The sequence below is a fragment of the Amphiura filiformis genome, chromosome 1 (assembly GCF_039555335.1).
Source record: "Amphiura filiformis chromosome 1, Afil_fr2py, whole genome shotgun sequence".
Taxonomy (NCBI): Eukaryota; Metazoa; Echinodermata; class Ophiuroidea; order Amphilepidida; family Amphiuridae; genus Amphiura; species Amphiura filiformis.
The window spans coordinates 81955595-81980932 of NC_092628.1; the positions used below are offsets into that span (position 1 = coordinate 81955595).

General features: G+C 34.2%; 1 protein-coding gene and 1 non-coding gene across 2 annotated transcripts in view; both read right to left on the reverse strand.

Moving 5' to 3' along the window:
• Positions 1 to 25132, reverse strand: part of LOC140167244 (uncharacterized) — a 143849-nt gene extending 118717 nt beyond the window's left edge. The window contains exon 1 of the mRNA XM_072190590.1: positions 24629 to 25132. Coding sequence (XP_072046691.1) covers positions 24629 to 24719 — 91 coding nt within the window. The 5' untranslated portion in view covers positions 24720 to 25132. The remainder of the gene's footprint in view (positions 1 to 24628) is intronic.
• Positions 11562 to 11634, reverse strand: Trnat-ugu (transfer RNA threonine (anticodon UGU)). The gene has a single exon. It is a non-coding gene; the product is annotated as a tRNA-Thr (tRNA).
• Positions 25133 to 25338: the final 206 nt, after the last annotated feature.

Below are 25338 nucleotides of genomic sequence, written 5' to 3' on the forward strand. Positions count from 1 at the left end.
AATGTGTTGTAATTTCGTTCTGGTGCACCAGAACGAAATTCAAATTTGGCGATATTTTTGCTAACGAATTAATCTGCGAGAAATATTTGGTACATAAACATTATGTAGCCAGAGGTATCCAGTGGTGTAAAAATCTCAACTTTTTTTGGAAAAGTGGGGGATGAGGCTGTGGATCACGAAATGCCCCTTTAAACGTATAATAAAGTAATTGTGTTTAGGCGTTTTATAATGCTGAGTTATGAAACATTAATATTCATGTATTATGCAATAAGCAAGCACGTGGTATGAAATCAAGCCATATTTGAAGGAGTCATACTCTAAGGGTATAGAGCTTTAAATGCAATAAAACAGGACAATCAAATCTCGCTCGATTTAAAAATTGGAGCACAGGTGGCATCTGTGCATCTTGAGTAATGTCAAAGTTCCTGATGGATAGCGCTCAAATGTAATTTATCACATAGAACATTTGTGACAATATTGTACGATATGAAGTGTTCATTTGAAATATCTTGATATCTAATTGAAATATTATTTTATAAAATTTCTCAATAGCCTAATTATGCATTAACAAAATCTTACGAATAAAACTTTGATAGAAAGAAAAAGTAACAGTCCCCCTCTCATTTTTATTATTGTTGGTTTGAACAAAATTACTGTGTGTCGTGGTGAAATTTAAACTTGTGTATCCTCAGAGCTATGAAAAAATGTAACAAAATTTAAAACTGATAAATATGATCAAATTTATGCTGGTGTTCTCTGTATCAAATTTGCATCCAGAGGTGTGTGTCAAAACACTAAGTCAATTTTCGGCTGAAAATAGTATCACTGCACAAAGTAACTTATACCCATAGAACGTCACGAAGATCCAGAAGATGTTGCAAGGACCTCTGGTGTGGTTTAACATCAGTTTTCATATTTTACCATTCACAAGTAAATGGAGTAGCAACAGGAACAGACTGATAATTGAGGATTAAATTTCTTAAAACGAAGCGAGATGTGAAACCCTTTACTCTACATTTCGTGTTCAAACCTAAACACATCAACAAAACATGTAAGTGATATGAAGGGGTTAAAACATATATAAGAACGAGGAAAAAGACCAAGAACAACCAAAACAACGGCAATAACAATAATAACAAGACCAAAAGAACAAGCACAAAAAGGAGCAAAAAGACAAGAATACCAAGCGCTATGGCGGAAAGTTTTGTACGCTTAAGCAGGGTACGAATACCTTTTTCTTAACTCACGCATTAAAGTCCAGTAGTACTCAACATGTAGAATATATATTGCAAGAGAGGTTATAAGGGTTGACGAAGCATTGTTAAAAAGGTAAGCCCACAAATTCACAAAAACTGAAAAATAATGAATCACGGTATGTTCCTTTGGGTATAAGGATTAAAATGAGCCAGGGCACACCTCAATATCGCACTTGAAACCAGAAACCAAGATGGCGCTTAGAATGTTATTAAAATTATATATTTCTTCTTGATGCATAAGAGGTACTTTTGTTACTGAGTACTGAGGTACTGCGCGTACAAGGAATATGCTGTATGTTGTGATTGGTGGCCGCCAATGACCTTTTATAATTGAATACCTGAATACAAAACCCACCCAAGTCCATGCTTTGGCCAAGTTGAGTTAAGCATGGGTAATTGTTGCTTATACATATCCCTATCATATGTATAAAAGAACAACACAAATCCACCCTCTACGTGCGTCTATTGAGCATATGAAATCCAAAAACCACCCAAGTCCAGGACTGGTTTTTGAACACATATTATAGTGTCTTCGCAAACAGGGCAAGATGGCTGGCGTACTAACTTGATAGACGGAATAAGTGGTAAAAAACGCAAAAATGAAGCTGAATGGGCACATAACAAGAAAAAAAGACTGAGAGCAAAGGGTTAAGAATACACTAACTATGTGATTAAAAAAACCAAGCCCGGCATACAAAATGCCCCCGAATGCTAATCGTCATACTTAATACTCATTTGCATGTAAAACTTGTCCTATTTACCAGGTAATTCTAACTAAAGGAATTAAAATGATACACATTTGTTTTTAGTTTTCTCAAAATCACTTTCCATTGACTTGGGTGGGTTTTGTATTCATGTATTCAATTGTCTATGTCTATGCCCGTTAGGATATTAGGCCATTGGAGTCACAGTCAGTGTTTGTCACAAAAATGGCGGTCCAGTCGAAAGAAAATAGTAGGGACAATTTCTCATACTTGAATTGTACATCATTGGAAAGTATGATTGTTGCTGAAAGCAATGTTTCCTACCCACATCTCATTTGATTATCTACTTCCAGTTAATAACAAGTTACAGTCATATTATGACAAACAGAACAAGAGAGCAAGATTCTATTGATCCAAATTTACTATTGGTTTTAATGGCGGTTTTGTGAGCCAAACTGCATTTAGATTGTTGCAAAAAATTTCAGGTATCAAAAACCCCAACAACATTTTTTGTGACACACCCTGTATAATGTGTGTCAAAACGTAGAATAGTGATAGGAAATGGAGAGAATAATGATTTGTTCTTGACTATGCGACAACCGATAACCATGTGGAATAATGTATTCCCGAATGTGTTCGAGATATCATGCGTTCATGAAGCAACATTCCCTAAACGATTATTCAAGTTGGTCTGGTTATCTCATAACATTGGATTGGAAAGGATTAATAGTCTCTAATTTGTGTCAATTCTGCTGTTGTCAGGCAACGGCAAACAATGACATCCGATAATTATATGCCTTGCCATTTTATTTTCAGTCAATCTAATGGAAATTTTATTCTCATATATAGCACATGAATGGTAATGAATATAGCGTTGTAAATAATTGGGAGTAGCTCAACTGACACAATGCAGTATTGACTTTGAGTCTTACAATACACGAATCTCCATGGAATGAGCAAAGAAACGACGTTGCATTAAGTAACCTGCAGATCATTTTGACTAATCTATATATAAGAAAATAAGGAATCATGCGACCGTAAAAAATGTTATACAATGAAAGTAATTAACATTATTGAAAAATATAGCAGTTGTATCCTTTCGTGATCATGCATATCATATGCAATATTTCAGGAAGGGACAAAATATAACGTAAAAACTATGAAGGGCCAGGGGGAGCCGGGGGGCAAACTGTCCCCCAGAATATGTTCAGAGATCAAAATGGGGATGGCAAAGAGTAAAATGGCCTTAAAATGACAAAAAAGGAGACAAAAAGTTGACAAATGGGGACGAAAAATTTGGCTCTTCCCCTCACACTAAAATCCGAGCTACGTTACTGCTTGGTGTAGATTATTAAGGGCAATCTTTATTACACCCATATATGAGCTCTCCCATTTAACAATTATTTTGTAATTCATATACATTGATAAAAAACTTCATTATTTTGTTGGATCATTGTACAAATTTCTTGTTTGCCCAAGGGTTCCACTTACAAAATCAATAGTAACTTCTTTGATTTTTACTTTTAGTAAAAATGAATTATTAAACGAATCTTAAGTAATTGGTGGATCTTGATACCAATATAATTTTATGTATTTTTGGGGTGTAAAAGTCCTCATGCGTGGGAGACATGATCATATAAATTTTGATCAATTTATCTCCTTCTTATTTGTACTAGGTAATGTACACCTGCATTTAAGTTTCAAGGACTAGTTAACTAACTTAAGGAATAACAATTTCTAAACCAATCATAGAAATTTGATAGCAATATGATTGTAATCATCTATGTTACCTCAGGAGCATGGGTGACATTTATCTGTAGGTTACGATGCACTCACTCTTTCACATCAGACAACATTTAAAGTACTTTTGACCTGAGGTAGCTTCACATTTTAGCAACGTCCGTGTGTGAAAAATTATAAATAATATTATCTTTTTAAATTTAAATACGAAATCAGCCTCGAACTGAGTACTACTGGGAAAATAAGATTTAATGCACTCAAACTACATGTATGTCTTGACTTACACAAGTTACATTATATCAATTTCAGCCCAAAAACGAGAGCTTCAAAGGGTCATTAATTTTGTGTATGTTGCTGCTACTTGTTACAAGAAGTACTATCAACATGCATGTTATTTCTTTCTTTCTTTATTTGTGATGCGATCAAGCAAAATTTTTAGTTCCTTATAGGATAGTAAAAAGTATTTACAAAGCTGGATTTTGCAGAAAACCTCATTGAAATTGAACAACCAGTTTCAAAGATATGAGCAATTAAAGATTTTCAAAAACAATAGGAAACAAATGGAAACATTTCCTTCGTTTGGCTGTATCTCAAAATCTATATTTCCGAGTTCCGACTAATTTTGCTTAATCGCATTACATTTGTTGCATGCGGTCTGCGTATCACATTTGATAGTTGAAAAGAAAGCACTCTAGCTAATATCCTTCAAGACAAATATAGACAAGACAAATTTTCGATAGACAGATGTTTAAGCAGACTACTTAAGGGTATACGATGTATTGTTGGTCGAAGCAGCAAAAAAGAAATGTAGTTCACAGCATCTTGTGAATGGTAGTGAGCTTTAGCACAAATTGCATTGCTCAATTCATAGCGAGCGTGCAGAAGAATTCAAATATCACAGATATACTTTTGTAGGTCCTGTGGTTCTTGAGTTATGTTGTAAAGAGGGCTGAAACAACAACACTTTTATAAAACGTACATAACTCATTAACAACAATAAATTAAGCAAGTTTTCAAAGTATATGATTTGTAGAATGAACTTTTGCAAAACATCAATGTGTTATTTTTTAATAATATATTGATTCAGATAATGATAATCGGTTTTTTGGCTGGTTCGACCAACAATACCTCGTATACCCTTAAGCTTTCGTTGTGCTTTCGTAATTAGGTCAGATGGCCATCATTATTTTGAGTAACAGAAGGCTCAAGAAAGCAATCTCCTCTATTGAACATTGCACGGAACGAAATGCAATGGCGACTGAACCCTATGTTATTAATGCGTTTAAAACAGTGATAGAAATAGGCTAGAAATGATACATGACACAAAAAAAACCGGTCAATTTCTTGCAGCTTCTATATGTTACAAGTTTACTTAACGTAAATACAGCCTATATTCTCAGACCTGGAAGTTGTTTGCTGCAACCCTACAATAAGACAATGCTCAAATCCCATGGTACTTGACTGGTACTGTATATATAACCAGCAGCAGATACGATGGATGACGTAATGGGCCTATTTGAATGTGATTAGTGCAACAACACATCATAAATAAAAGACAAAACGGGTTGATTGACCGTCGGTATTACGAGAAGTAGATCGTGTACACGAAGTGCCCCAATGTAAATATAAAGTACAGGTCATGAAGGACAGAGGGAAATAGGTGCCTATCACGATTTTACTATGTAATGTCTTCATTTTCAGGGTTTATAACCTTTATTTGATAGAGCAGAATGAAAGAGACAATAAAGAACAATATGTGTGGCTGTAGGTGTATTTATGTAAGCCCAACATGGGGCTGCAGCTCACGCGTACTTATCTCTTTGTTTTATCTATGTCCATCCAAATCTTAGCAACATCAACAAGATCATCAAAACCACAAAAGTGCCTTAAACTATGGACAAGACAACAGAGAATTGGCAAAATACCGTAAACTACGTATTCTTTTCCGTATATTTTTTCTATTCAGTTGAGATACAATTTTGATTCATTTCAGCCTATTGGCCGACATTCGACACGATAATTATTAGTTTTAATTGGACGTGATAAGTCAGAAAAGCGCACATTGCTGTTACACTCTTATTTGATACGCACGTGATTAATGTTGGCCTATCTCTGGTGTATGTCTCTCTCTTTCTGGGTGTGGGGGACGTATGGACACCAGGGACAACCCCACAATAAGACAATGCTCAAACCCCATGCATATACTATGCATATAACCTACCTGCAGCAGATACGATGGATGACGTAATGGGCCTATTTGGTTGTGATAAGTCCGTGATTATTGCAACAACACACATAATACAAAAGACAAAACGGGTCATACTGCAGTTATTGTCCGTTTTCCTATACACAATACACAGTGCTCTTACCATTGACGCGTAACCGCTACAAATAGCGTATGTTAGAAGTATGGGTAGTTGCCTAGTTAACGTCGCTGTGTGAAAAATAACCGGCCAATATTAAAAGTACGTACTCTTCTAAAATTCTAGAAAATATAGTTTTGTAACATGTCCTAAATTTTTAGCTAATTTAGATGTTTGGAAATATTCGCACTTTGGTGTTTTAGTGTATGTTATAGGTAATAGTACATTGCCTAGTTAACGTCGCTGTGTGAAAAATAACCGGCCAATATTAAAAGTACTCTTCTGAAATTCTAGAAAATATAGTTTTGTAACATGTCCTAAATTTTTAGCTAATTTAGGTGTTTGGAAATATTCGCACTTTGGTGTTTTAGGAAGGATATGTAAACGACAGATAACACCAAAAATATGAAGAAATTATTTCCAAACCGTGTTAAGTCTGCAAACCACCATGCTTCTCATTTTCAAGAACGCTGGTTAACAATAAGCAGAGTATTGTCTCATTTCGTAAACAAAAGCCCACACATAATTGTTCTCTAGCGTTCGCTTTATAATCGTTCACCCAACTGAAACTATAATACCAGCTCATTGCTCCATTGTACATGTAAAGCAGAAACAAATGTTGTGTGGATTTAACCAGAGAAGATATGATTTAATCAGTTGAGCTGTTTTCAATGAGTGTTATCTTGGTTTAATAGCTTTTAATGGGGTTTAAGTCCTGCAAAGGTCGTGGTGAATTCTACTGTAGACATGACTGCATCATGTTGATTGACCTTCGGTATTACGACAGAGTAGATCGTGAACACGAAGTGCTCCAATCTAAATATAAAGTACAGGTCATGAAGGACAGAGGAAATTAGGTGCCTATCACGATTTTATATAGAATGTCTTCATTGTCAGGGTTTATAACCTTTATTTGATGGGTCGGAATAAAAGAGATATAAACAACAATACGTGTGGCTGTAGGTGTATTTATGTAAGCCAACATGGGGCTGCAGCTCACTTGTACTTATATCTTTTTATCTTTTCCCACCATCATCTTAGCATGTCAACATGATCATCAAAACCACAAAAGTGCCTTAAACTATGGAAAAGGCAACAGAGAATTAGCACAAAATACCGATAACACAAGAAACACTGTTCAAACTATTTGAGCTTATTTCAAGAAAATAAAAACCAGAGGAAAATAATTGTCCTATAAAAATTCGTGACGTTTTGCACCTAAAAACGACCATTTTAATAAGTAAACTACGTATTCTTGTCCGTATATCTTTTATATTCAGTTGAGATACAATTTTGATTCATTTCAGCCTATTGCCCGACAAACGACACGATATTAGTTTTATTTGGACGTGATAAGTCAAGAAAACGTACATTGCTGTTACACTCTTATTTAATATGAACGTGATTAATGTTGGCCTATCTCTGGTGTATGTCTGTCTCTTTCTGTATGTGTGGGTGGGGGTGTGCGTGTGTGTCTGCATTTATGTTGCCTGTTGACATTGTTCGCACGTTTGTTAGCATTTATGTCACTTTCTTTACAGATTGTAGAGATTGTACATTTTTCAGTATAGATTAGAAAGTTGCATACTTTTCAACAAACAAATACAAACAACATCCACTAACAAAGACAAAATAACAGAAGCTCATATTACCTCGTTGAAGGTAATGATACAAAATCTATTTATTAAATAAATGGTAAAATAAAGAATTTCTTTATTTTGATTTAAAAAAATGACATAATCACTGCTATGTTCTATGTTGGATTCAGAAACCATAAAATGCTACTTTCCATTTTACACAGTCTTTAAATAATTTTTCTCAGAAAGTAAGTCGATATTTCAGGAAATACAAAACGACGTAATCATTTTCCGTGTAATAAGATGAATTTTGTATAGATTATTGGAATTATCAGATTAGATCAGAGGATGATTTAAGGAAGCCCCATCATGCACTGCAAACGTGTTATCACCAGAGTTTCAACTGCCACTTTACTTTTCAAATCCCATTGAACTCTGTGCAAAAGATGTTGTTTAAGAATTGTGCGTGTGTCATTATTAGTTGGTCGATTTCAGATCTAAAGTGATGTATGCATGAAGGATAATTCACACCTTCTGTAGGTAAAATAAAATGTGAAATCGACCAGCATTGTGAATGCGTTTTTATTGTAAATATATCAGTCCAAATTCAAATTTAACCATGGCCGTCAATGCTATGTGCGAGCAGTCGTGTCATGTTCACTCACACAGCTGTGCTAACCGCAAGTCAACACAGTGGCGTGGTGGGAAGTGCTTAAATCATCCTCTGAGATTAGATAGACGCTATCTATCGGCATAATATGACATAACTAATCTTTAGATGTCTTCAAGTACACCCAATCCTATTCATTATTGAAGAAAAGGTTAATTCATTTGATTTATTGATTATTATAGTAGCATTACGGAGATGATATATTTGAATTGCCCATAGCATCATTTTATTTATATCAGGTAAACTATGAATGGATTGTTAAGATTGTAGCACACGACCTTATTGGATTCAAAGTTATAGTGTGTTATTAAATGCATTAGCAACCTGAGATACCTTAAACGCATTGTTTTCTCCCATCAAACACAACACGTTTTACAGAAAACGTTTGAATGCCGGGTTATATAAAGGGTATGAAACGTTTTGATATAACATTCAAAAACAGTTTGAACACTTGCTGCAAAACATTCTAATGTTATTTAAGTGTTTTAAAAATATTTTGTAAAAATGTTTGCCAACAATACATAGTATCTGTATTATATTGCATCATAAGACGATCAAATTTATTACTTGTACTCGTAGTAAAAGAAATAAAACACAAGAAGCAAATTTCGCTTGTAATTGTCAGATATTTTTACGTAAGCTGCGAGTTATTCAAATGACGCTTATACTATACTTTACCCAATAGGCTTGCTAAGAACAGGGTATAGTAGGAATTACCTTGATCAGAAGTGGATGCGTAGTCTTTTTCATGTAACAGACCCACACTTCTACTGCAAGGGGTTAATTTGAGTGCCAAAGAAGAAAATATGATACGGATTTACAAAATCATATAAAATGAACATAGTGTCTGACTTCATTCTTTTCACACCTTCCAAAACAGATGTTTCCTCCAGTAATGATAACAATTAACAATACTCTTGACAATGGTCAGGGATTCCATCTTCTCCTGAATCCCACAGTTTCTATTGTCAAATATAACATTCCACCATTGTATACCGCTATCGTAGCTGTAATCCTTTGTTAAAACTCCTGAAACTCACGATTTCCTTGTAGGGTTTCTTCTAGTGACAACATTTGAGTCAAATTGGCACCTTACTATTCACTGACATTTAGTCCACGAATAGTATGCTAGTAAATCATCAGACATTAATATTTCACGGTAGTACTCTGCCCCGGTCAGATTCCACGGCTCAAAAACCAATATATTTGGAAATCACTGAATCTTCACTAAATCTGCTTTTTGTATGACAAATGATTCTTTTACCGCCATTTCTACAAAGTACCGGAACAAAAATCTCCATCTTGAATTTAAATCAATGAAAGCTTTTGTTTTCCAAAATAAAAATCTTTCAACCACTTATTTTTTTTCAAAACTTTATGCAAGAGTTGGTTTACAAGCGCAATTGATAGCTTAGAGATAAACAAGCCATGATGTGGCTATCAAGTTTGAGCCCTAAGGTTACTTGGTTCTTCTAATCTTGTAAATGCACATTCCTGTTTTACACAACCCTTAGCTCTTGGGGTTGATGGTAACGTATCTATTTGCCATAAGGCAAACGAATTGCTTTCTTGTAAAATGTGGGCGAATGGCTGCTTTGCTTAAAGTTACAGACTTGTGTTTTGTAATGTGATCAAACACATTCAATTTATTTCGAGCCAATGACCTTTGCCCGGGGACCTTTGACCTCGATGGTCACAAAATTAACAAAACAAGTCTATGTTGTCGAATTTTTACTTAATATCCACAAATAAATATTGGTAGAGCAGGCATTAGTAACATGTTTTACATTTAATTACGGCTATTTTTTCATCATGTCTCTTTGTACTGAACTAACTACAAGGGTTTTTTGTGTGTGTAGGAGATAAGAGAAAATCATGTAATGGTCATGTGGGCGTCTTTTGAAGCTGGAAGTTTGCGAAGGAGTAACTCTGATCATTCTTGACAGTCAAGTTGAGTCTTAGTATTTTAAACCACGTTTTTTAGGAGTTAACATTAAATACTTAAAGTTACTTGTTAGGTTCACTAAATATTAAATAGGTGGCCATACAACAAAGACGGACACATTAGTCATTAATTGGCATCATGACTCGCACACCCAGTTAGCCCGCTGAATACATGTACCGTACACATGGTACAGTAACACAGAGAGACGAGAAGTGAACTATATTTTCCCCTGACCAGCTCAATCGTAGCAGGTAACTTCTAAACATGGGCTTTAAAATGTGTTGTGTTGCTAAACTGGGTATCCAATTTATTGTTCTGTGAAACATTGCGGAAAAAATAATTTCACTATTAACCTTGAGCAAGTCTTAGTAACGCTTACGCAAAGGTTACGTGTTGCTCGTTGTTCGTTGTTGAGTAATGTTAATTGTTTTGTATCTTTTCTTTATTGAAAGGCGGTTACTTTTAGACTTCTGAGTTAATTTTTCTTTTTGTCTGTAAATCGCAGAATTGAATATTTGAATTATGGAAATACATTGATCTTGAATTTTGTCTTAGTTCTGATCATTTGATCGTAAAACGCTCTGAATAATGAATTGTTGCTCTTTCGCATTCCTGGTCTAATATCTGTGTGTTTTAATCATGTTAAGAAAATGTTGCCAAACAAATGACCCTGGCATTGTATGAACATAGGCATTTATAGCTAAGTCACTTGTCAATTGTCACCGATTAATTTGATAACCAGACAGGTCTGGTTCACCCCAGAAAACTGCTCTGGCGGGGCTTCATCTTTAACCAATATCAAGAACATAACAGCATAAGCAAATCGGTCAGGACTTTGACTATGTTATTATCAACACAGAAATGGTTTATATGGTCATATCAGTTGAAAAAGCGCAATACTATTAATAAACGTGTTTTCCAAAGCAGGTGTTGGTTTTGTAAAAGATATCTTACTCCTAAAGAAATAGTCTGACAAGCGGCGTTAAAGCTTGAATAAGCTAAAGAAACAGCAATAGTTTGGAATGTTTCAAGTAACGGTTAATAACCTAGATTGACTTCATAATACAGCTACGATTTTTTTTCTTAGCAAAACTGGTGTTCTTGGTATTACCTAATCATGCTAATTATTGTATTATTACCATGACAAATGTACCTGTTTCATGTGTACCAAGAAATCAAAGCGCACATAGTCAGGGGAAAGAAGAATCACACATCACACACAAGCACAATTAAACATGATGGACATGATACAATGGAAACATAATATACAGAGTCAGAAAGCCAGAGTAAAAACTCCGGACATACCTGCCTGCGCGGGGACTTGAACCTCAGACCTCCCGCTTACAGGGCGAGCGCTCTGACCACTAAGCTACACAGACTGTCCCTGATAAACAGGACTCAAGTCTGGTATTTATGGATAGGAGAAGTCTGGGTAAAAAGTACAAGCAACACATAATACACCAGTGTACGAGATCAATTAATGATGCTTACCCGCCAGCGTAATTTCTTTCTGCAACCATAATGGGCCGCAATGCGATAACACATAGTACATACATGTAATAATAGGCCTATGAGGCTAGATATAACACGAGTTTATTACCATTATTATTTCCTCTTACTTAATAAGAAATCGATAGAATTAAAATTCTACAACGGTTTACCTGGGGTTCGAACCCACAATCTATGTACCCATAGTCTAATGCCTACACGACTGTGCTATGATTCGATGTGCCAGAAAGGTGTTTGTTTATGATACTTATTGATTACGGAATAAAGTGCATACACACAATATACTATTACTAGTATATTAATACTAATAAATACGAATATAATCCTAACCCTAACGCTAATCCCTAACCCTAACCCTAACCCTTACCCTTACCCTAACACTAACCTTAACCCTAAACCCCAACCCTAACCATAAGACCCTAACCCTGAAAATAATGAACCTTGCCTCGGACTATGCGGTTAGTGATATATTGCGGCCCATTATGGTTGCAGAAAGAAATTAAGCCTCCAGCCTTATATAATTATACAAACAAGGGAAGAAGCTTAGGCATCACATACTTGAACATAGAAACATTCAAACATTACAAACTAGCGTACGAGATCAAATTGATGATGCTTAATCGTTATTCTCTTCCTTTTTCCACATAGTCAATGGGCTATAGAGTTTCATGATATTGACCTAAAAAAATGTTTTCAGAGAAGACACATAAATAGGACGGCTATGCCTGTAGGCCATGATACGCATCAAGTATATACAAGGTTGTTAAAGTGTGATTAAACTTGAAGTTTAAGGCTTCACCAGATTTTCTTAATTGTTTAATTGATTCTAATTTCATATCAACCACGTAACACTGATACTTTTACAGAGGAGTTTCAAGTATTTCGTTCAAGAAACTTGCGGTTTTCGATCAAATAAGTATAAAAACACTTGTTGTGCAACTTAGAACTATATGACGCGCATTAAATTGCGAGTAGTATGTAGATACATGTACGCATAGCATTTGAAAGGGGTTATTTTATTTTATTTTTGAGACGGATAAGGCGTGACCTGTGACCTTGAAGGAAAGCCAAATACGCAAAAGAGGGATTAAATGGACGCAAAGTCTGAAATAGGAAAAAGAGGATGTCATTCAGTTATAATTAATTCGAATGCCACATAGTAGCTGTTGGAAAAAACCCAGCAACCACAAATCAGGTTATAGAAAAGGTATATACAGTATGCCAAATAATTAAGGTACCAGTTACGTTTACCCCCTGTATATCCTAAACAAAGATATGGATTATAACCAACAGCCAATAGCTGCATCTTTTAGCTTGAATTTAAGACCTCATTCGTTGAAATTGTTCAAGAAATAAAGACACGACGATCAAAAAACCCAAGGAAGATTCAAATGTAAAAGTTGCAGTTTGCCCCATTGGATGCCCTATTGATTTGTACACAAAGCGTTCGCGAACAAGAGAACTAACGCCGTGCTTTCATTGATTAGCACGAAAAATTAGTGTCGTGCTTTAATTGATTAGAACACAAAAGTGCAACTTTTTATTTGATATCTTCATTAGGTTTTGGATCACAGTTTCTTATTCTCTACCAATTTCAACAAATAAGGTCTTAAATCAGAGCTAAAGAGTACAGGCATCGGCTGCTTGTTTTAATTGTGACACATATGTCTTTATTTAGGATATATAGGGGTGAACACAACTGCTACCTTAATTCTTTTGTTTACTGTATAGTGGGTATAAAACGTTTTACATTTTGGAAAACAAGCTGCAAAACGTTTAAACATAATGTTTTTGCCAAAATAACATTTTGTAAACATTTTAAACTGTTGTTGTTGTTGTTGTTGTTGTGTTTTTATATAAAACGGTTTAACGTTTTCATGGCCTTTGTATAACGCGATATTTAAATGTCATTAAAACGTTTTGAACAAAACCAAAGCACAATTATAACACGTTTGTAACGTTTTAAAATATTTTGTGTTTGCTGGGTTGGTAATGTTGCACGTCTAGTCTTACCTTGTAACAAAAATTTTTAAGATTTCCATATTCTCATATAAACTTAAATTGTCCTCTACTGAAACTAAGGATGTTTGTTCTCTTGCACACGCATCTCAAAAATATCCAAACTTCTGACACTTCATACATGCCTGTACGCTTTGTACACGGATTGGATTGCTAACACTTCAGCATGCAATGATTAAAGCTAAAACAAAACATATCTGTGTTCAGATTCAATAACCACTCTGCAACATTACTCGATACTGTAACGTGTAGCTTCACTTCTGTTTTTCCAAGTAGTTGATAATTATTCGTTGTCGACTCGGTTTTATCATTTGACATGTATTGTCAAAGGGTGTTAAGGCAGTTTAACTCCTTGTTGATGTATTTTCCGTTGGTTTTGATGTTGCATCCTATCCAGCATTGTAACACATTTTGCATATATATTTAGTTACATTCATTTCTAATGTCAAGAATGTATTTGCTTATAATGTTTAATTGCATAAATATACAAGTTCGGGACTTTATACCCTAAATGGCATTTTTGAAAGAAGTGGGTCTATAGGTGTTGTGTAACATGGTAAATAGAAACACTGAAAGCGACATCAATACAAAATTTGTCGTTTTAGTCTATTGGAGGATTTTACGCTGCGGACACTTGATGCAGCACTCAATTGATTGGAGCTTCATATTTTCGGCTCTGTTGTTTTCTTCCTTTTTGTCAATATTTAACTTAGAAAACAAGAAAGTTACCCCAGGATATATTTTGGTCATAAAAAAGGCACCAAAAATAGTATATTTATCGATTAAATGTCCCATTTATCATTAAAACAAGAGCCTTTTCTACACTTTAACCATTACAATGAACTACACGCCGTATAAAATAATTAATGGTGTGTTTTACGCTGACATTAATTCATCTAGTTGTATTTAAATTCATTTTAAGCACACATAAAATAAAATAAAATTTAATGTTCTGTGAAACATTTCTGAAATATCTACAACACTAACTTAACTATTAACACTCGACTAAGAAAGCTTACTTAATTTTAAAATATGATTAATTCGTATTGTTTTTCGTGGTTTGTTGCTTGTTGGCATTACCATGCCAAATGTACTATATGTAGCAAATCAGAGTAAATGAGCACACAGTTAGTTTGAAATATACCACGAAATCAAAGTAAACGTAGCAAATGAGCTTGGAGTTTCATGTTTTGAGAGGAAATAAAATATAATCTATACGTAAATACTTAGGAAGGCTAAGCCCGGAGGATATACGCACCAAGTACAAGGTTGTGATTAAGTGTGATTAAACTTGAAGCTTAAGGCTTCATCAGGTTTTCGTAAATTTGTAATTGGTTCTTATTTCAAATTCACAGTGTAATAATAACACTAACATACTTTAGAATGCAAATTGGAAGGAAATCAAGTATTCAGTTCAATAGAATTGAAAAAAAAAAGTATGAAAAACATTTTTGTTGAAAACAGTTGTTATGGGGCGTAGAGATAATTGAATTGAATATTCGCATTGCGAGTATAATTCAGACACACACACACACTCACCCCCCTATGAAAAGTTTATTGAAGTATGAGGTGTGACCTTGAAGGAAAGCTGAAAATCAGATATTGAGAGGCTCATTTAGAGAATCCGTAATTGGTCATTCATTTAATTGCATTTTCAAACTTTTTGCAGTAAAACTGGCAACTGGAATTCCAGCCGTTTTAAGAAAGCAAACTTGGAAAACCAGACATTTCTTCTATTGAAAGGTTGCTCCTTACTAGGGGTGTGCACTTATTTTCCGGAACAGCCCAATCTTGGTCTACCATGTAGATAGACTTCTCCGTAGTCCAATACATAATGTGCATACTTTAGCCTAATTACATTTAAGCATAAAACTCTGATCTGTATTAATTTGTGTACTATTGATAGATTTTCACATCTGATCTTTTCAGTTACCATATAGTAGTACTCTCTCTGTATGTTAGCTTCTCAAGTGGATATTTCTTACTCGGGCTTTCGCGATAAATAAACTGGTAGATCCGAAAATTAGTTCAGTAAGTGTCATGGGCCATTATAATTATGCCAAGATAATTATGTTGCATTTAGTAACATATACTTAACTTTTTCTGTCACTAATTATCCCCAGACACTGAAATGACGAAAACACTTACACCAAAATTTGGGCCTCTGGTCAGCCATTCAGAAAGAACGCATAATTTATTCAAGCAATGTTTTTAGAAAATTCCCTGGAATCAGCCAAATAATAATGATTTCTGGACAACTTTTTCGAACGGAGTAAATACCCGACCGAGCCTCCCAACAATTACTGGGAAGCTTGTTGCGCCTATAACCCAAGAGTTCCCCTTAACACACTGGGAACTATTTTGCTAGGCACTCATCTAGCGATCAACTCCTTATCGAGGAGGAAAAGCTCCATATACCAATGGACAAATATTTCGCTAGGCAATCCTCTACACGATCATCTCCTCGGCCTCGGAGGAGGAAATAAAAAGCTCCATAATACCAATGGAGAGAATATAAAATGCCGCGGACTTACATGAATTCGCTAGGCAGTCATCTAGCGCGTCAAAAGAAATTAAATGGCTGATACCTTTCTCATTTTCCTATTATATTCATATTCAGATTACATAGTGGACATCGGTAAATATACCCATGCCAAATACCCAGTAGGTAGATACCTCCGGATATTGGAACTACTAAATCGAATTTATTAATGTAGTACATGTATAATTCTGTACATTAAATCGATCATTTTAGAAAAATGATCCAAAAACTGCCACAAGGACTACTTGTTAACATCCGTACCCTGTACCATGGAATAAGCTATTTCTGATCCCCTCATTTCCTTTGCTAGTAAATACCGCAAGATCCACACTTATGATTATTTGAAGAGCCTCTGAATTTTACGGTTGAGGCCTCTTCACCACAGTGGACCATTAACCCGATTTGAACATGTTGAAGGAGTTAATTGCAAAACCCGTTATTTTTCGCTGCCAACGCCAAGCAACACAGTGCCATGCTCTGCACATTTATGATTTTTTTTTTCGAATACATAACTAGGATACCATGTCTAACACAAAAGGCAGCCTTTAACAGAAATTAACGCGATAACCAGCCGGCTGCGCAACCTCATAAAAACTTGAACCCAATATTTCATTTTTATTTATACTTTGATGAACAAGAAAATCTGAGGGCATAGTACTTGGCCCCTGTCTAGCTATCCCATGCCAACCTGGTGTTAATTCCTCCCGTCCTGCTATAATTAAAATTACTCGACCTAAGACTGAAGGGTATTACCACCTAAGACTGAAGTGGTACCAATTGTATCGATTTTGTTAATGCTTCTGAAGACACATTAGAGTGAACACATTATACAAAATAGAATTTAAAAAAAATACAACTGCGCAACAGAATAGAATGTGTTGCTGAGTGCTGAGATAGAAACTGAACCTAAAGTGATATACTCACGCACACTCTCACACCCGTATACAATAGTCGTACTACTATGTAACTCAACAAACCTCAATGTAATTAGAATATTATTCAAATTCGGAGAACTCTCAATCGAATATATTTACATTTCTCCTTCGTATTTCATCTTATTCCTAATTACCTTTTAATTTGAAGACCGACACTTTATATGTACTTGTCTCACTACTGCGAGACTCAAATTTTATGACCCACTATCAAACTCTTCAAATCAATTAATAAACAGATATCAAATATTACATATGGGGAGTGGTGGGTGGGATAAAAAATTTCTGCGTCCGTTCTTGCTGAAAAACTGACAGAGAATGGCCTTAGCCAACAAAATGGCCACCGACGGCTCCAAGCAAGGATGCCCGTGATTGGCCCTCCTGATACCAAACAAGGCACCCAATTGTGACCTCACGAGGGCAATCCCATTTCAGCTGCAGGGATAATTTTTTGTTTCATTTGATATGTACAAATTAAACTGCATTATATAAACTTTTTTATGACCATTAAATATATTTAATTGTGATAAACATCAGCATAATTTCAAGTTCAACTGAATGAGTTCATCATGATTAATAACATATTTTTATTTATCAAGAATCGACTGTGGCATAATGTATAATGTAGACAGGAATTACAACTTTTATATTATTGTTGTTCTCAATTATGTCAATTTCTGCCCCAAACCACATAAACTTCAATTTGTATCTCCTTTATCATTTCACGGTCGATAAATTGAAAGAGATAGTAACTTTGGCAATTAATCAATTTTTATGCAACATAATAAGAGATTATTAAGCTAAAGAGGTAAGCCATTATACTTGAAGAATTGAAGTACAAAAATAATACTATTATGAATCGTATGAGTACAATTGTATTAATTACGCATTGCCACAAAGTGTCATTCTAGTCATTAACATCACTTACAAACGAAACACCTAATCCAGATTCACTAAGTCAACTATGGCGATCGTAGCAGTACAACTATCTTATTTGTCACATTTTTATTAAGAATAGTAGTTGCTTTAACTATTTTGGATCATGTGCTAAAATCGGCTTACTTTCAATACTGAATACCAATAGCTGTTGGCGTATAAATAATGTTGCACGACATACCTTGTAAGAAATTTTTTTCAAGATTTTGTCATTCTCGAATACATTTAAATTGATATGTACTAAAACTAGGGATGTTTATACCCTTGAACACGTGTCAAAACATGCGAAGTTCTGACACTTCATACATGCTTGTACGCCTTGTACACTGATTGGATTTTAACACTTCAGCATAGAGTAATTAAAGCTAATTAAAGCTAAAACAAAACATATCTCTGTTTAGATTCAATAACCACTCTGCAATAATACTACATACATGCTATAACTCTTAGCTTGACTTCTGTTTTCCAAGTAGTTGATAATCGATGCTCTGTCGGATCGTATTTATCATTTGACTTGCTCATATCGAAGGGCGTTAAAACAGTTAAACTTCTTGTTGAAGTATTTCCCGTTGATTTTGATGTTAAATCCTATAAGCATTTGTAACACATTTTGTACATATATGTTTAGTTATACTCAGTTCTATGTCAAGGACTTAACTTATGATTTTTAATTGCGTACATCCAAGTTCGGGACTCGACATTTTATTCGCAATGGTGCTCATTTCGACAAATGTTTGTTTAAGTTTCCAGGAAGTAAGCGTGGGCGCATATAAAGTGAGAAAAAAGTATGACTTTTGCATTTTTGTCGGAAGTTGATCTATTTAGGTGTTGTAAAGGAGCTTCATATTATTTCAGCTCTGCTGTTTTCTTCCCTTTAATCACTTTTTAATTTAAAAAAACCGGCACACCAGGACATATTAGTGACCAAGAAAAGAGGAAATTCATTCATATCAATTTGTAAGCGCTCTTTAGCAAAGTCATAGTTCATTGAATTTACAACCGTATGACAAAACGGCGAAAATAGTAATTTTTTGCACAAGATTTGCAATTTAAAGAGAATTTGCCATTGCTCATTGAAATGAAGCTAGTATATAGACAATATAAGTGTGCTCTTTCATTTAATGACATAGAATTTGAAAAATATTGTAAGAAACATTTGAGGTTTTTGACTTTTAAAACCTATATTTTGGCCAAAACGTGTGCTTGGATAGGTTGTTTTCAACACATTTACCACATTCGCCTTGCTATAAACATTGAATTACGATATCGGTTGACGTAATGGAAAAAAAAAAGTGGTTTTAGGGGGAAATGTTAGCTTTCGTTCGATATAAAAAGATCTGATTGGATGAAAGGCACACTAGAAGTTTTGACAAAAACCAATCACCGATTTTCCACTAGATCTCATACAGCTTTTATGATGCTATACACTCAACCGTGTAGTATAAATACAGACTGCGTAGATTCATTTGTGTCTTGATTTTTTTAATTTATTCAGTGTTGTATTTATATTACTCGACAGTTAAGTGTATAGGCCTACGTCTTACTAACCATGCTTATCATCGTGGGGTGAGTTCTGAATAATCTGGCATACCGATATGCGAGTGTTTAATTTACACACCCAAATAACTATAACTAATCGTAGTTCCATCCTTTGCACTCATTTATTTTAGGCATCAAATTTTAACCACCTACCACCTTACACGGGCATAAGGCTAACATCAAGATTACTGAAAGGGGGAGAGTTGTCCACCACGGGTTTAAAAATAAAATCCATGATTGTTATTGTTGCTTTTTCTGAAGAATGTGGATTTACAAAACAAAACAAAAAACTTAAAACAGATTTTCCAATAAAGACATTACTCGGGGATGTTTGTATTTAATTTGCTATCATTGGTTAGAGGAGAAACATTGATACAAACTATAATAACATAATTATTACGTTTTTCAACCCCCTTCATAGTTGGTATTGCAAAATTGAGCAAAAAATAGCACCCTCAACGGGTTACAAATGTTAAAAATTGTACACGGACCAATCACCGTTGAGATGTAGAAGATTCCAATTGTTATGTTCCATCAGAGAAGATGTTTCTTACATCTTCTCTGGTTCCACACATGCAAACAATCAATAAGGCTTTTTATACTGAAAGAAGTAAAAATGTACTGATAAAATATTCTCAGCATTGCCTGTCTAATTTATAGCTTGTTTTGATTACCATAATTACATGCAAAATGAACATTAACTATACAAAATTTTAACGTTTTATATCAAGAGGATTTTAAAAACAGCGAAATATTCTACATGTATCTCAAGGAAAAAAAAGATTACACGGAGAATAACTTGTAAGGATGGTAAATGATCAGCAAACTTCCTCACTAATACATGTACGACACCGCAAAGGATCGAACCCGGGCTGTAGAGGTGATAGGCAAGTACATCGACCACTATAATCTTATAATTGGTTATTAGGAAATGCAGCTAATTGAACAGGAAGAATATGACATTTCGATGGAAAGCTGTGAATATAGGCTCTATCATTAACTGCTTTATAGATGGCTTAGTATTAAATATTACGTTTCTACAAGTGCTATAATGATGGTAATTGATTGTTTTATCACTTTTATATCCCAGGATGAATGAGCAAAGTGAATAGCTGAGCATATAAGCCATATATTTTAACGATAGTTTTATAAATTTTATACTCTCACCTTAAATATTCATCATTTGACGTATAATTTAAAGGCACTAGTAGCGATCTCCGCGAAAGCGTAAAAAATAATTAAAAATGTGCAGGAATAGCAAAAGTGAAGGATAAGTCAATCATCTAAAGACATGAATAAGGAAGAAAACAGCAATACTGATCAAATTTATTAAGCGACAGTGTTGACAATATGAAGGTCCATTCAATTGCGTGTCTTCATATGGGCAGACTGACGTCCTCAACATTTCTTAACAAAAATACATTTAAAAAAAAAAGAATTATTGTTAAATTTGTGCACCAATACTCGGTGTCCTAATGTTTAGCTTAACAAGAAGTTAATAATCGATTCTTTATCTTGTTTATCGTATCTATACTTTGATATTCTCTAATTTCGAAGGGCATTTAAGTAGTTGAAGTTGAAGTATTCCCGTTGGTCTCAATGTTGCAACCTGTTAGCATTGTAGTATATATTGCATAATGTAGTAACATAATGAAGTATTTAAAATTATGATGTTTAATCACGCGAATGCTAGTTCGAGATGTTCTACTCAAAATGGTGTTCATTAATTACGACAAATGATTTTTTAGATTTTTACAAAAGAAAGATTAGGAGAATATTAATAGACAAAAATATCATTCCAATAAATCTTTTCCAGACTGCACACTTTCCTACAGATCTGCAACACAGAAAAACACTACTTTAGAGGTGATGTCAGCGGAATCAGAAAATCTTCAGAATATTTGACTTTTGCATTTTGTGAGAAATGCCCATCAAGAATGGCAAGTGGTACGACCGAAGACGACTCAAATATTTTTAGAAGTTTTATACGTACGGACGCGCAATTGAATGGAGCTCTTTTGTTCAGCAATGTTAATTTCTTCCCTTTTGTGAATTTCTAATTGAAAAAAAAAACACCAAAAACACCTCTCCTATCCTTTGAGGTATTTGAATTATTTGTTACAAAAATTGGTTCTCTTAAAGCGTAGATTTATGCATTTAATCGAAATTTTCCCAACACATTGCCACTGAATTTCACTTAATTTGACCTTGTAAATAATTAAGTATGTTTTACGCTGATGCTAATTCATTTTTGTTGATATCGTTTTTAAAACACTAACAAATTATTTGCGGTTACTGACCATATATAAACTAATACATGGTTCGATAAACCTTTGATGAATTTAAAAAATTTTTCTCCAATTTAAATAAATACGTATAAATTATATATTTTAAATTAAAAGATCATGTCGACGAGGTCACCAGTCTTCCTCTATAGCATTAGTATATAACCAATATATGAACTTTTGTGGTTAATGATTTGGATTATTTCAATGCAAATGCAGTTTCTAATTATTTAGTGCTTTATAGAAAGCTTATTAGTTTTAATGTCTCTGCAAGATACAAGAGCATAAAGAATGCTTTAACCCCATGAGAACTACCTGCCGATTGGCAAAAATGAATATTATGTCCAATTTTGAACCAATCAATGAGGGTATTAATATGATAATCTGCAAATGCAAGTTTGATCATAAATAGTTTAAAGCCTAGTCATAATTGGCAATTGAAATGAGCACTTCATGTTATCAACCAATCAAAAATGCCGTTAGATGACCAGGGGGTTAACAAGTATGACGCTATAAGACGGGTTAATTGATATTTGATCAATAACTACGATGAATAAGATGTTAATAACCGAGCACACTCCAAATGAGTATGGTAAAAGTACAAACCTAAGAATTAGTTAATTTAACGATAATCACGTTAAATTAATTTTATTTCTTTTCTTTTTAATTTAATTGACGCATTAATATAATTGTTTTTACAAGTGAACTCAATAACGTATCAAATTGTTTAAAAGGTACTTGACCGACTGAGTATCTAACGTATTGATTGGCAAACTACAAGCTGTATCAAAATGATTGGCAACTATCAGTTTTGATGGTTATTGAAAAGCCTGCTTCTTCCAAATGCATCATTAGATCCTAATTTATGTTAATGACTGTGTATACATTAATCAACAAATTAAGCGGATCCTACATTAAGGGCCTCAACTGTAATTCCTTCACTCATCGTTGTATTATGCATTTCCATAGTTTATTATTATGTATTATTCCTTATATCTTTATAATGTATCATTCTTATGTATTATTCTTGTATCATGTAATGAGTGAAAAGATAATAAGAAATCTAATCTAATCTATTTGCATTTTGATGTGGCAGTGTAACTAAATTATCCGTACCAGCAAAACAAGAGCCTATTACCTTAGAAGATTGACCTATTTGACCCCGTAAACAATTTATTCACTAAAGCACCCTTTTCAATGTGCTAGAAAACTTGTACACTTTTCATTTTCTTGATATTTTGTCATTTTTGCACAAAGAATCTTGCAATGGAACTGGTACCTTATTTATTACGACGAAAAATAATCATGAGAATGGACAATAATTTAATCACATTTATATCTTTAGATGAACTAATTAAGTGACTAAAAACCTATTGTATGACCCTGATGTCGCGAAGTAATAAATAATTTATTTACTAATTTTGTAATTGATCATGTCGATGTCACATTTCGTCCAATGTTGTTTCTATATACGTTTCGCTTATAAAATAAATTTACCACTTCTGGTTCTTTCCTATGCATACGTTTTTAATTGCCGTGCGAAGAGAGCACCAGAAAAACACCCGTTTTAATGTGCCAGAAAACTTATACAAATAATAAGATAATAGCATGCAATAATTAGACCTTTTCATTTTCTTGATATTTTGTTGAATTTTGACAAAAGAGTCTTGTAATTAAATGGAACTGGTACCTTATTTATTACGACGAAAAATAATCATGAGAGGGGACAAGAATTTAATCACATTTATATCTTTAGATGAACTAATTAAGTGAATAAAAACCGACTGTATGACCCTGATGTCGCAACGAAGTTTGAATATGATATACTAAGCATTTATGTCGCATTAGCGCAAAAACAATACGCATCAATTTACCGATAGGAGAAAAAAGCTTCTCCAATCAAATCCAACACTTCCAAAGTTAGTTCTTCGATACTTTTGATATATTTTACACCTTTTATCTGAATTAAAGGGCATTTCGTGATCCAGAGCCTCATCCCCCCACTTTTCTCAAAAAAGTTTGAGATTTTTATACCACTGGAAACCTCTAGCTACACAATGTTTATGTACTAAAAAATTTGGCAGATTAATTCGTTTAGCAAAAATATCGTAAAATTTGAAATACGTTCTGGTACACCAGAACGAATTTACAACAGTGGCATATGGAGCAGTGTAGGCTAATACACATAATCATGTGTAACTCTCAAACGCAAAATCGGAATCAACTAAAATTTTGGGAATAAACATTTGGATATGACTGAAAAATGTAATAAAAAGAGGACGCTAGGATCACAAAAAGCTCCTTTAAGCATCTCTTCATAATATTTATATAACTAGTCAATAATATCAAGACGTTTACTGTGCCTTAATAATTGTTTTTACTAACAAACTAAACTAACTTAGTTCCTAACCATGCTAACTAATGTGTTCTCATGTGGGCAAATAGGAAACCTGAATTGATTTTTCATCACTTCTGCAAGTAACAACAATAAATCACCCAGAACTTAGAAAAATCCTACTATCGATCCAAACACATTCCCCGATTTTGTATATATACAAGTCTATAAAACAATGGAACTTTGAACTAAATACAGCAAGCAATTAAGACTTACCTGATGGTGCTCCGTTGGCTACAGATATAAAAATAACCACAAATAATGTAACAGTCAAACAGGTAACTCCTGTATTCCAAACTCCAGGCATCCTAGATGTACGTCCTTCACTACTGGTATTCCTGTCTACCACTTTCTTAGTAGATGAGTGTGATTATATCAAGTCTATAAGCAATATATAAATCTCTTGAGTGCAGATATAAAGGCAACTTATATTAGGATGATGTCTTCTACAAAAAACAAACTGAATGCTTGAACAAAAAAAACTTGACACTCTTTTGTTATGTTTTTTACCAGTTACGCCAATTGATAAGCTGTTTGAATGCTACTGAAATTCCAGGTGCGGAGTGTCTAAGTGACGTTTGATTTCTCTCTATACTAGCCTACTTTTCATGTTCAAGTGTAGAGCGCTCTCATCAATAATAACTTGTGCAGTGAGGTAGCAATGATGATGGATTGAGACACAAACGTGACAGATTAAGCTCTATATACACGCGAGCAAATGGACTGGACAATTACCAACACCTACATAATATGCGCACGTTTTAACATTCTTGTAGGCGGTCTGTTGCCATTGGGTAGCTGCTTTAAGTATGCTGGGACCTCGTGGGTTGGACTCACTGCGCAATATAATACTATTTTGAAAATAGATATGATTAATAAAGGGGTCAAGTACAATTGATACCTGTTATGTCGTCAATGTACATTAA